The sequence below is a fragment of the Mustela nivalis genome (assembly GCF_964662115.1).
Source record: "Mustela nivalis genome assembly, chromosome: 7".
Classification (NCBI taxonomy): Eukaryota; Metazoa; Chordata; class Mammalia; order Carnivora; family Mustelidae; genus Mustela; species Mustela nivalis.
Window position 1 is genome coordinate 563474 of NC_139026.1, and position 13685 is coordinate 577158.

The 13685-nt window shown below is 54.6% G+C and overlaps 1 protein-coding gene across 3 annotated transcripts in view; it reads left to right on the forward strand.

Annotated features, from left to right (window-relative positions):
• The window catches only part of TTLL8 (tubulin tyrosine ligase like 8), a 48980-nt gene extending 36283 nt beyond the window's left edge, over window positions 1-12697 (forward strand). For 2 of the 3 annotated variants that reach the window (XM_082739416.1, XM_082739418.1), the window contains one exon: window positions 12445-12697. In XM_082739416.1, coding sequence (XP_082595542.1) covers window positions 12445-12599 — 155 coding nt within the window. In that variant the 3' untranslated portion in view covers window positions 12600-12697. Of the gene's footprint in view, window positions 1-5; window positions 673-12444 lie in introns of those variants that run through there. The other variant, XM_082739419.1, reaches the window with a different exon arrangement.
• Window positions 12698-13685: the final 988 nt, after the last annotated feature.

Consider the following 13685-nt stretch of genomic DNA (forward strand, 5'->3'; position numbering starts at 1 on the left):
CACAGATGGCACGTGCACATGATCTTGTGGGGTAGGGCTGTTGGACCTCGTCCACTGAGCCCGTGTAAGCGTGGCTAATGGGGGTGCCCTCGGACTGCATCCTCCCCAACGGCCATCACTCCTGCTGTGGCCAGCGCTGGGTGTTGAGAGACCTCCTAGGGCTTGGGCCTGCCTCTGGAGACAGTGCCATGAGGCTCCTTTGCCTTTCTCCGCTGACCAATAAAATGGCCTATTTTCAGACGTGTGTAGGCCGTTGACTTTCCCTCTCCTAAACAGTGCCCGCTCAAACCTTTTGTCCATTGCCCTCAGACTCACAGGTCTGTCGCTTTTGGATTTGTGGGAGCCACGTCAACTCTGGATTCTCCTTTTTCAGTTGACTCTTTTACAAATACTGTCCCCCACTGTGTGATGTGTCTTTTGCTCCTTTATGGTATCTTTGGATGTAAATCCCCCTTAATTTTAATAAACTTAAGCGGGTCAACTTTTCCCTCTATGGTTGGAGACTTTTATGCCTTACAGCCTTACCCCGAGGTCATGAAAATAATCTCCAGCAGCTTCTTCTAGAGGCGCTGCTGCTCCTGCTTTTCAGTCTCTAATGCTCCTGGAGCTAATTTGCCTGTGGTGCGACAGGAGGTCCTCGCACAGTGTTACAGGGTACTCAACTGTGGAAACCCCTCCCCCACCCATTGCACATACGGTATTTCTGGACTTCCTGGTCCGCTCCGTTGGTCTGTTCCTTGCCCTTGGCCAATGACGTGATGTCTTTGTTACTATATCTCTGTAGGATATCTTTATGCTGGTTAGGCAAGTCCCACAATCTTGCTTTTCTTTCTTAGAAACGACTCGGCTGTTCTGGACCCTTACACTTTCATTCAAGTTGTAGAACCAGGTCGTCAAGACACATCAAAAAAATTAAAATTAAAAAAATTGTTATTGAAATTAAATACATGTATCAGTTTAAGGAGAACGGACTTCCTCACATTACTGAGTCTCATCATCTATGAACGTGGTATATCTCTCCATTTACTTGTCTTCTAGTGTCCTTCAGTTTAGTGTCTGCAGTTTTCTTTGTGATGGTCTTATACTTTCTTGGAAGTTAGATTTAGTCTTATATGTGTTCTATTTTTTCTTCTATGATAAGTAGTATCAAAATTTGTATTTCTTCAACAAATTGTGGCTGGTTGGTAGAAATGGAATTAATTTTTGTGGATCGATTTTTTTTTAATCCAGGCATCTGGCTAACATTTCTATCAATTCTATGAATGTATTTGAAAATTATTTTGGAGTTTTCATATCCATAATTATATCATCTGAGGAGTTTTCTTTTTCTTTGCTATCATTGCATGTTTTGCATCTTTTTCTTATTTTATTAGACAGTACAGAACCTCACCTACTTCATTTTTCTCGTTTCACTGAATCTCGGGTGCACATACTCTGGTTAGTCATAATCCTTGGTTTATGGCATGGTTTCATTGTTTGTCCTTACATGGCCCACTTTCAGGTAGTTTTAAAAACATAATTAGGGGGCGTCTGGGTGGCTCAGATGGCTAAGCGTCTGCTTTCAGGCTCAGGTCATGATCCCAGTGTCCTGGGAAAGAGCCCTATATTGTGCTCCCTGCTCAGCCGGGAGTCTGCTTCTTCCTCTGCCTCTTCCCCTCCCCCTGCTCATGCCTTCTCTCTCTCTCTCTCTCAAATAAATAAATAAAATCTTAAAAAAAATTATTAGAACCAAACAGTTATATACATTCACCTATCTCTGGTACCCTTAACCTCCTGTGGGGCTTGATCCCAGGACTCCAGGATCATGACCTGAGCCAAAGGCAGATGCTTAATGACTGAGCCACGCAGGCACCTGTATTTTCAGTTTTTAAAAACTATTGTTTGATGAAAACTGTGAGTTTTAGTGTGGCCGAAATTATCAGTATTTTTTTTTTTTTTTTTTTTTTTTTTTTTTTTAGTCAGTGCTATTTTTGTCTTAAGTTTTACCTGGGATGCCTGGGTAGCTGAATTGGTTAAGCACCTGCCTTAAGTTAAATTAAGTGTCCTGGGACGGAGTCCCGCTTGGGGCTCTCAGCTCCGCAGGGAGTCTGTTCACCCTCCGCCTGCCGCTCCTCTTCCTTCTTCTTGCTCTCCCTCTCTTCCTCTCTTGCTGCCAAATAAATAAATAAGATCTTGAAAAAAAGAAAATGTTCCTTACTTTGAGGTTTAAACTACTATTTACCTACATGTATTACTAAGAGTTCCAAAATTGTCTTTAGCCTCTCTGGAGTTGGTTTTTGAATATGGTATGCTAAGAATCAAATTTTATTTTTGTCCTTAGGGACAACTACGTTTTCCATTTATTTGTTGAAAAGTCCCTTTCTTTCCTGCTTTGTGCACCAGTGCGGGTCCGTCTCTGGAGTCTCTTAGTCTGGTCCACAGGTGACTTTGCACCCCTGCACCAGTGCCGCGCTGTCTCCACACCTGGACGGCAGGTTGCCTCTCTCTAGATGAGGGTTATGGTCCTTCTTCACTCATTTCCTTCTATACAGACATCATGACTGTTTTTATTGGAGTCCACAGCTAGTCCTATTGTGATTTTGGATGGATTTGCATTGAATCCCTAGGTCATTTTGGGGGAAATTGAAGAATTAATACATCATAAACTATCATATACATCTTTTATTAGATTTATTCTTTGTTCCTTGACATCTTCATAGTACCACACATAGTGTCATCTCTATATCATCACTTGCTGCTGGTGTGTAGAATGCAATGATGTTTGTATTTTAATTTTTTATACTGCCACATTTCTAAACTCATTATTTTAAAATAATTTTTATTTTTTATTAACATATAATGTATTATTAGCCCTAGGGGTACGGGTCTGTGGATTGTCAGGCTTACACAGTTCACAGCACTCACCAGAGCCCATACCCTCGCCAATGTCCATAACCCAACCACCCTCTCCCTACCCCCCATCCTCAGTTTGTTTTGTGAGATTCAGAGTCTCTTACAGTTTGTCTCCCTCCCGATCCCATCTTGTTGCATTTTTTCCTTCCCTAGCCCCCACAATCCCCCGCCCTGCCCCTCAAATTCCTTATGTCAGGGAGATCATATGGTAATTGTCTTTCTCTGATTGACTCATTTCGCTCAGCATGATACCCTCTAGTTCCATCCATGTCATCGCAAATGGCAAGATTTCATTTCTTTTGATGACTGCATAGTATTCCATTGTATATATGAACCACATCTTTGTCCAGTCATCTGTTGATGGACATATAGGTTCTTTCCATAGTTTGGCTATTGTGGACATTGTTTCTATAAACATTGGGGTGCACGTGCCTCTTTGAGGCACGACGTTTGTATCTTTAGGATAAATACCCAGTAGTGTGATTGCTGGGTCATAGGGTGACTCTATTTTCAACTGTTTGAGGAACGTCCATGCTGTCTTCCAGACGGGCTGCACCAGCTTGCATTCCCACCAACAGTGTAGGAGGGTTCCCCTTTCTCTGCATCCTCACCAACATCTGTCATTTCCTGATTTGTTAATTTTAGTCATTCTGACTGGTGTGAGGTGGTATCTCACTATGGTTTTGATTTGTATTTCCCTGATGCTATAACCTCATTATTTCTAATAATTTGGATGTATATTCTTCTGAATTTTCTATGTAATTGCATGTCACGTGCAGATAGCTTTACGTCTTCCATTTCAATCTTGTTGTCTGTAATTTCTTTGTCTTGTCATGTTGTATTGGCTAGACCCTCCTATAAAGTGTTGGGTATTATTGTTGAATTCCTGATTTTAAAGTGAATTTTTAAAAAATATTTTATTTAATTGAGAGAGAGAGAGAGAAATCACAAGTAGGCAGAGTGGGAGGAGAAACAGGTTCCCCACTGAGCAGGGATCCCGACGCAGGGCTCAATCCCAGGACCCTGAGTTCACAACCTGAGCCAAAGGCAGATGCTCAAAGAGAATGGTTTTAACATTTGCTCATTTATATTGACATTTTTCTAGGTCTTCATAAAGTTATAGATATGATATAAATATAGATATAAATGTATGGACACTCTAGCATGTTAAAGAAGTTTGTTTCTAATTATTACCAAGAATTTGTATTGTATGTAGTGAATTTTCTAAAAAAGAAACTTTTTTTTTTGCATCTAGAGGTTATCATAAGCTTTTTCTCCTTAGTAATATTAAAGTGGTGAATAACATCAATTGGTTTTTTATTTTGTTTTTGTTTTTTAAATTTTATTTATTTATTTGATGGAGAGAGACAAAGGGAGAGAAGGAACACAAGCAGGAGGAAGTGGGAGAGAAGCAGGCTCCCCGCTGAGCAGAGAGCCCGATGCGGGGCTCGATCCCAGGACCCTGAGACCATGACCTGAGCAGAAGGGAGACGCCCAACGACTGAGCCACCAGGCGGCTGTCAATTGGTTTTTTAACTTGCTTTAATGTTAGTTTTGATACATGGCTTTTGTTTCTTACACGTTGTTGACCTGTAATTTATTCCTCCTACTGTTTATAGATATTTATAGTTTTTCTAGGTCAGACTATTACAAATCGTGCTGCTATGAATGCTCTTGGATTTGGTGAAATGCATACCCTGGGGTGCCTGGGGGGCTCAGTCAGGTGGGCATCTGACTCTTGATTTCAGCTCAGGTCATGGTCTTGGGGTCGTGGGATCGAACCCCGCATTGGGCTCCCCACTCAGCAGGGAGTCTGCTTGTCTCCTTCTCCTGCCCCCCCCCGGTTTGCTCTCTCTCTCAAATAAGTCTTTAAAAAAAAAAAAAGCCCTACATTCCAGTACTGATTTTTCTTTTATAGCACCTTTTGTTTTCTGTTTGAGAAATCTTTGCCTAGCCCAAGGTCGTAAAATAGTCACTTCTGGGGGCCCCTGGGTGACTCCGTCTGCTAAGCTCTGCCTTCAGCTCGGGTCACAATCCGGGATCCTGGGATCGCGCCCCACATCGTGCTCCCTGCCCAGTCGGGAGTCTGCTTCTCCCTCTGCCCTCTCCCACCACCCCAACTCGTGTGTGCTCTCTTTCTTTCTCTCGAGTAAATAAGTAAAATCTTTTTAAAGAACCGGTCACTTCAGTTTTCCCCCGACAGTTGCACTGGCACACCCTTCCCATTCCATCCACAGTCCGTCTGGGATTGCGTGTGCTGCTTGGCGCGGGGCTCAGGAATCACTGTCTTTTCCGTCTGGGGACTCAGCCAGTGGAGCGGGTCTTAAAGACACTGTTCGCCACTGTACTGACCTTCCTCCTAAACCACATGACTGCATGTTGTTCTGTGTCTCGACTCTACTCTGTTCCAACTGTCTATCTGCCTGTCTGTCTGAGCCAGGCTGCTGCGGGACTAAAGCGACATCACAAAGGCACTTTTCTCCCCGGTGGTGTTCGCTCAGCATTTGATCCCCCCATGTCTTCAGCGGCAGCAGTGCTGCGTTCCTCTGGGGAAGGCAGAACGGGCTCCAGGCTGCGGGCTGGGTTCACATCTGCTCCGTGTGGCTTCCTGGGGTGTCGTTCTCGCACAGCAGACGGTATGAACGAGAGAGCCAGCCGGACCACGCGAGCACAGGGAGGCTTCCACTCACACCACATCTGCACGCATGGTACTGGCCAAACTCAGGTCAGTGGGCGAGGAAGGGTACGTCGCTACCGGGAGGAGGAGGAGAGGCATACGTCTGGAACAATAACCAAATACATGGTAGTCCGATCTCTAGGTCCCCAGGACTCACTCACCTCCTGTCATCAAGATATGCTCCTGCCCTCTGCTCCAGAAGTCTCCTGATTGTGACGTCAGGCTCCAGCCCCAGATCTCACGGCTCTACTCAGCTCTGGATTCTCCATCAGGCCTCTTCATCTGGATAACCGTGAGTCAGAAAGACAAGTCCAGTCGGGGATTAACCTGGCCTGTGGCTGTTTCATGGGTGTTAACGGAAGACACGAGATGCCTAGACCAGAGACCAAGGACGTTATTACTCATGGCCCAGCACGAGCATCAGCACACCTGTGACAGTCCCAGGAAGAGGAGACGCCACGGACCAGTTCGTGTCACCGCCAAGGAACGCTGATTTGGGGAGTCCGCCGCTCTAACCGCAAGCAGTAAGCAACCCTGCTCTTGACCTGAAGGGAGACACTCTCTCATCCCTCAGGACTGCTCCCTGCACACATGACCCTGAGACACGACCCCGGTGAAGGGTAGTCAGAGCCTTGCACTCTTGGCACACCCAACAAAATGTGTAGGGCACTCAAAAGACCCATGGAAGACCGTGTCTCCCAACAACCCACCTGCCAGCCCTGCTGGGCCTCTGCTGGGTTTCGACTGGTGAGTACCCCTCTACCAGCTGTTCCAACTCACGTGGCCTGCAGAGGCTTAGACCGAAGCCATTCAATTTGTCTGGTTCATGTTTGTTTAGGGCTACCTTCCTCAGGCTCCAAGTAGCAGGAAGAAGCCAGTCTGCGGCTGTCCCCCCACGGTCCCCCCGGTGCCCAGGCCTAGACGTGTTCTACGTCCCAGGGGGCCCGGACCGCTCGGATTTCCGACCCCCAGGATACGGTCTACTTCAGCCCAGGCCCCGTGAAGGCCCACGCAGCTGCATGTGGATTGACCTCTGATCCTCCATGTCCTTGCCCACGTAGGGCGGAACGGGTGGGCTGAGGGGCATCACCCGACCCCGCCGCGCTGGAGACGGTTTCCGTGGTCCACTCAGCCTGCCCGTCCCATGTGAACTTGCTTCTCCTGAGCCACCGAGGAGCGAGGCTGAGATCTGCACCCACAGCCTGCGGGTAGCGGTGGGAGGCCCCGGGGCCGGCCAGACCCAGTCAGCGGCTCCTTGAGCGCACCGCTGGGCCGCACGCCAGGTCGGCGAAGCAGAGAGCAGCGCAGCCCCTGTCCCGCACCTCTGGCCCCACAAGCTCCCGCAAGAGGCACAGTCCTGTCCTCCGTCCGGAGCCACAGGACGGGCTCGCGCATCATCTCTTCCTCCCATCTGGAACATTCATCTCAAGGGCCGGGGCCGCTGGAGGTGCACAGTAACCCTGTTTCGGTGCTCCAGGACCCTTGCCTCCCCCCCAGGGGAGTGCGGGTGGCAGGCTGGGATGGAGTGTGAACCCCGCGGGCCGCCGTCAGGCCTTGCTGCCAGCGGAAGGGTGCGCGGCCCAGGGGCTGCCCGGGGGAGAGAAGCTCTGTGCCCGGCCCAGAGGACATGGCCACTTTCCCCTAAAGGAGGTGGGGGAGCAGAACACAGTCCCAGCCCTGGACAGTGCCACGCGGATGGCAGGAAGCCCGGATGCCACTGAGCACCCTAGCCACCAGGGTGGTGGCCGAGCTGGCAAAAGGCATGCGACCGCAGATGGGCCCAGGGTCAGCCGACCGCGGCCTGCGGCCTGCTGCTCTGTGGCCCGAGAGCGGAGAATGGGCCTTACTTTTTCAAAGGGTTATAAAAAAACCGCAGCAGAGAGCATGTGACAGACGTCCCTCTGTCCCTGTCCCAGAAGGTTTGCCGCCCCCTCCACGGATGGTGCCTGAGACCCCGCAGTCTGTCCTGCGGCCGCCCCGCCGGCACCCCCTTCGGATCAGGCGGACTTCCCACCTCCTGAGTCCCCACGGCTCTGCTCCCTTAAGTCTCCAGGCAGGGTGCGACCGGTCCCTACCACCCACCGGCAGTTCTGCAGCCCAGGCCGCCTGCCGCTCCGGGGACCGCCGCGCGCCGGAGCCCAGACTGCACAGTCGCCCCGTGTGGCCAACGGCTCCTGGCCCCGGAGCTCCAGCCAACATATCCCCGACACGGGACTGCACAGCTGGGCCGGTTCAGCCCAGACGAGCCACACTTGCTTCCAGGCTACCGGCTGGGGTCGGGCCAGCTCTCCGGGACCCTCCTCCTTGGGCCAGTGGCTGCCCAGCCTGAGTTTGTCCAAGTCAGCGTGCCAACCCCGCCTGCACGCCCGGAGCCTCGGCGCAGCGCCCGGGCCGACAGCAGGTGCCCAGCGGGCGGGAGGCTCCGCACCAGCAGGCAGCTCCGGGCCTGCGCTCGCACACGCAGTCCAGGACCCACCTGTCGACTTCGAAGGCAGGAGGGAAGGGGGGAAAGCTGGCTGGGACTTTGGCGGGGATCACCTTGAAGGGGCAGACCAGTTTGGGGAGAAGTGACACCTGTTATATTCGTGTCTTCCAAACCATGATCATGATCTACTCCATTTAATTAAAGCTCGACCGCTTCTTGGTGTTCTGTGGTGTTTTAGTCGGGGTCTGGCACATCTTTCATTAGAAATCCTCCCTTTAGGCAGTTGGTAGCTTTTTTTTTTTTTTAAGATTTTATTTATTTATCTGACAGAGAGAGAGAGGGAATACAAGCAGGGGGAGAGGGACAAACAGGCTCCGCGCTGAACAGAGAGCCCGATGCGGGGCTCGATCCCAGGACCCTGGGATCAGGACTTGAGCCGAAGGCAGATGCTCACGGATGGAGCCCCCGGGCGCCCCGAGAGTGTCTCGTCTTGCCCTATATTCTTAAGGCACAGCTTACGCGCACAGTCAGAACAGACCTTGAGCACACATGGCCCCGTGTGCGAGGCCCCCTCCCTCTCCCCCAGATGAGCACAGCTGACCTTGCTCACTGCAGAGGTCGTCGGAGACAGCCCCGCCCCACTTAAATCGCCACACACACGTTCCGTGCCTGGCCTCTTCCGAATCGCGAGCCCCGGTGGCACGTTGACTTTCTGGGCAGAGGTGGCCGTGCGAGGGACTGAGGACAGAGGGCTGGGTCGCTTCCCGTTCGAAGTGACGGCCGAGTCGCTGTGATGGCTCCGTGCCAGCGTGTGTGGGCGCGTGCATCGGTCCCTCCGGAGTGGACACGGACCGGACTGGCCTTCAGGCCCCTGCACTTGCTGCCGATGCTTCTGCTTTGCGTGGAAGGAACGGGCAGTTTTCCAGGGCCCGGTTCGCGTGAGTGCCCCCAGCCTCGCTGCACGCAATCTGGTGAGACCGTGCTTTAGCCCCTCCGGCAGGTTTGCGGCGGCGTCCACCGTGGCTTTAGCCTGTCTTCCCCGCATGACAGGTCAGGCCGAGCACTTTGCCTTGCGTTTTTTGGTTCTATTTTCACAAAGTGCCTGTTTCTGGCCTTTGCCCATTTTAAAACTAGGTCATTTGTGTTTCTGCTACTTATTTGCTGTTTTTTTTATAAGCTCTGCATTTATTTGTCAGCTACGTGCACTGGGAATGTTTTTTCCGAGCCCACACTTGCCTTCTGCCTTTCTTAGCGATGCCCTGAGAGGCAGACATATGTCACGAAGCCTGAGCGATCAGCTTCCCCTCCTGTGGCTAGTGCTTGGTCTGCTTCTGTGAAATAACTTGGTCTGCACCCAAGTCACAAAGGCATCCTCCAGTGGCTCCTTCTAGAAGCTCTGCAGTTGTGGCCTTCACGTTCCGGACTGTGATCCATCCCGAGTGCGTTGTCGCTGTGCTGGGAAGGGGCCAAGGACTGTGTGGTTCTCAGAGGGACATCCAGCGGCCCCAGCACCGCCACGTGGCTTTGGCACCTCATCAGAAACAGAATCCCCAGAACGAACCCCGGAGTCCCTCCTCTGGCCCGGTTCCGTTCACCTGTCCCTTTACGGGCATCGCACTCACTAAGGGCCTCGGGCCGCAGTCCGCAGGGAAGTGGGGAGTGCGATCCCTAAGTGCCCCAGCACTTCCGGCCCAGCGTTGCCTCAACTGGTCTCTGTCTTTAGAATTTTCCTATAAATTTTACCATCAGCTTGTACATTTCTACAAGAAAGACCTGGTGGGATTCTGACTGGGCCCACGCCGCGCCCACAGACCATTTCAGGGAGAATTGGCGGCCGGAATACCGAGACTGATCTCTGGGAGCGACGGACTCGACATTAATTCGGGTGTTCTTTGGTTTTCCTCTGCAATATTTTGCATACACAGTTTGAATTAAACGTATTCATACGTATTTGATGTTTTCGGCACGTTTATAAATGCATTTTTATAATTTTTGATACCTTAGGTGATCTTTTTTATCCTTTTTTTGGTGAGAACGTACAGAGTCTGCTCCCTGGCAGACCTCAGCTCTTTCGCCCGGTGCCGCCAGCCGCACTCTGCGCCCTTTGGATCACGTCCTCTGACCTCACGCGCCGTCCGGCTCCGCGCGGGGAGGTTGGACCGGCCTCCCCCGTCTTCCCTGCTCCTGGCCCCGGCAGCCACTTTCTATTCTGCTTCTAGGAGTCTGACTTTTTTTCTTTTCAGGTTCCACTCGTGTTACACGTGGTGCTCTAACGTTTGTTTTCCAGTCGTGTGTGCTGGCCGAGACTGTCCCACTGGTTTTCGTACATTGATCCTCCAGCCCGACTTCTTGGTGCCAGTAGTTTCTGAGGCCTTTGGATTCTCTACATAATCGCGTCACCCCTTTCTGGTCTTTGTCTTCGCTTCCTCATCCCAGCGTGACTGCACTGCCTGGAGCCTCCGGGAGGGACAGGGGCTGGCACCCTCACCGTCCGTCCGTGGCATTAGCCGGAGAATTTCCACACTTGCCGAGGCAGCTCGCTCGCTCACTTGTGTGCTGAGAGTGGTTTTCTTCCCTCCCTCCTCCTCCCCGCCCTTCGGCAGTGGTGGGCAGAGAGCTACTGTTCGGGGCCCCTCGGCCTGCTTGTCCCCAACCCGTGCCCAGTGCATGCCTGACGTAAGGTACAGGCCCGGGTGTGTCCTGTGGGACAGGCTTGTCCTAGCCCCCTCAGGGAGGCCTTGTTCCTGGGCTCCGGTTCAACATCAGCCTCAGGCTCCGGGAAGCTGCGGGCTGCTTTGCATAGGTGCCGGGTCACTTCCGTCTGCCCCACCCAGCACCAGTGACTCAGCCCAGGCTGGCTGTAGTGAGTGGCTCTGACAGGCATTTTGTCCCAGCCTGTGCTGCTCCCGGGGGCTAGGCAGTTGCCCGCTGGGGAATGCCCTGGCCCTGGGGCCGGGAAAGCCTGGGCTGCATCCGGCTGGGCTTCTGGGCCACAGGCAGCCTCAGGACTGACTCACAGGCCTAGCACAGCAGGGAGGGGAGGGAGCCTGGCCAAGGTTTCAGACCTGTGGACACCCTGACTGCCCCTCCGTGAAAGGGCCTCCCTCACCCTGGGTGTCGGGGGAACTGCACGAGAACCCTCCCAGAGCAGCAGCTTCAGCACAGGGCACGGCCTCTCCAGGTGGCCAGCCTGCTCACCCTTGCTTGTCCCAGCCACAGTGGTACGCTCACCCAACAAGGTCCCTACCTCCTGGGCCGGCAGACTGCTGTCCTGAGGGGCCGGTGCAGAGAGCGGCCTGCCGGGGAGGGGGATGGCCCCCCAGCCTGGGGTGCAGAACAGCCTGGCCTGAGACCAGGGCTCACCCATCCGTCCTGATGTTCCAGTCCCCGTCGGAGCCCCTCCAGCCATGGGCCTGCCTGGGGCTCGGGGTCCTGCTCCAGCCCACACCCGGATGCCACCCAGCCCTCTTGACATCCAGCTCTGTGCCCACAGCCCATCTTGGTCCTGGCCCAGAGGGGACAGGGACACAGCTCCAGGGGTCTGAGCATAGGCACACAGGGCAGCAGGACCTAGCGTCTTCTGGGCACAGCCTATGGCGAGGAGGGGTGTGGATCAAGAAGAGCTGGAGGAAGGGGCCCCTATTCCGGCGCCAGTGGGAGGGCCCGGGGAAGGGGCAGGATGGGGGCCACAGGTTGGGGTCCTGCAGTCCTCTCCATGCCCACGTGGCTCTGGAGCCCCCCCCCAGTGGGTCTGCGGGCACCCTTCTCCCTGGATGCCTAAGCAGGGCTGAGGGACAGTCCAGGGGAGCTGGGTGGGTGCCAGTTGGCCCTGCTCCTGAGGGGAGGCCCAGACTGGCTATGGGAAGAGGCTCGTGGCTAGTAATGGGGCAACAGGCTCGAAGGAGACTGACTGCGCCTATAGTTTCCTGCAGCCAGCCCTCTGCTTCCTTCCGAGGGGTGGAGGGCCAGCAGAGCACCTGGCTAGGACCGTCCACGCCCTCGGGGAGGGAGAGGGCTGTAGGGGCAGGCGAGCGGGGCAAAGGCGACCTCCCCCCTTCCCGCAGTTTTCACCACCACACGCCCCCCCACCCATGATGTCCCTGGACACCGCCTGTTGGGCTTGAGTGTGGGTCTGGGGTTTTCTGAGGGCTGGGGAGAGAAGAGGGGTTGGTGTGGGAGCGCGTGGGCTTGTGGGTCAGCTGGGACCGGACTTCCAGCTAGACGCTGGCCTTGCCTGGGGTGGCCGGCAGGTAGGCTGCCTTAGGAAGCAGTGTCAGGAACCGTTGAGTGTGGCCAGGGCGTGGTCCCCGGGCAACAGGTCTCAGCGCCCAGGTAGACCCAGCCCTGGGACGGTGGGGGCGTGGCCTCGGGGGGGCGTGGCCGCGGCGGGAGGTTGTGGCCGCGGTGGGGGAGTGGACGATGGCTCAGGGCTCCTCTCTCTCTCCCCAAGGGCAGCGCAGGGAACCCCCAGCGCCCTGCCTGGTGTGCGGCTCTCTGCCGCCCGCTCGGCCCTGCAAGCGCTGCCGCTCCTTCTGCGCCTCGGTCCTGCAGGGCGCCTCCTTCGTGCCCCTGGGCGGTGGGGGCGGCGGAGCCGGGACCCCGTGACGCCAAGGACCTGCACACCAAGGACCAGGACGGGACAGACTAGCCCTAGAACGTGGCTAGTTTCTTTGGAAACTTCACATAACGAGAGTCCTTGTATACAGAGCTATTTTAGCGAAACTGTGCAACTTCGGCATGGTATTTCTTCTGGAGCCCCGGTGCCAACCCGGGGCCAGCACCCCACATCCATATACCCATGTACCCCAAACTCAAGCCCCATGTCCTCCCGCAGCACCCCTCCCTCACCGGAGGAGGACGCCCCTCGTGGCCGATGAGCATGAGAAGCCCCCTCCAGAACCCCTCCTTGCTAGCAGGCGCCCCTCCCAGGCTCGCAGCCCGGGGTCTCCCGCAAGGCACTCAGTCACTCATTCATTCAACGAAAGTCTCTTTTGCACCCAAGTGTCTCCTTCCAACCTGGGGCTGAGTGAGGGGCGGGGGGCTGGGTCAGACCCCTCAGAGTCAACCCCACTTGGGCTTCTGGGCCCTCTGGCCAGCAGCGGGCTGCTCTGGCAGCAGAGAACCAGGAAGGGTGAGCCTCTGCAACTTCTCCCGGCTCGGGCTGGGGTGACCCAGCCCTCCAAGCCCACATGGAAGAGGAGGGGCTTGTGAGCAGTCCCCGTGGGCAGTTCTTTGTGGACCTCAGGGGGGTCCACAGCCCTTCCTTCCCAGACAAGTCCAGGGTCTGGTGGTGGGGAGGAACCTACTCCCCCCCCCCCACCCTGGGCTGTCCCCCCCACGATGGCATGCGGCCGCACCTGCCGGCCGCTTCTGGTCACCTTCATGGTGGCAGGTGTCTCATCTGGCAGGTGGGCCTGTCCTGGAGTGGCCACGGAGTGGGGACTCAGGGCCCGGGTGCTCACATGGCCGCCTTGCCCCAGGGAGAGCCTGTGCCCATGAGATCCCGTGGTACCGTGGTTCCCACCTGTCCCACGGTTACAAAGCAGCTGCGTCCCGGCCTCAGAGCCTACGGAGCAAGGCCTGCATCTGGCCTGCATTGCCTGGGGCTGTGTCCATGCTGTGTCCAAGGGAGCCCCTTGGGGCAGCACACTTTCTTCTGACTCACCCCATCTGGCCGACCCAGAAGCCGAG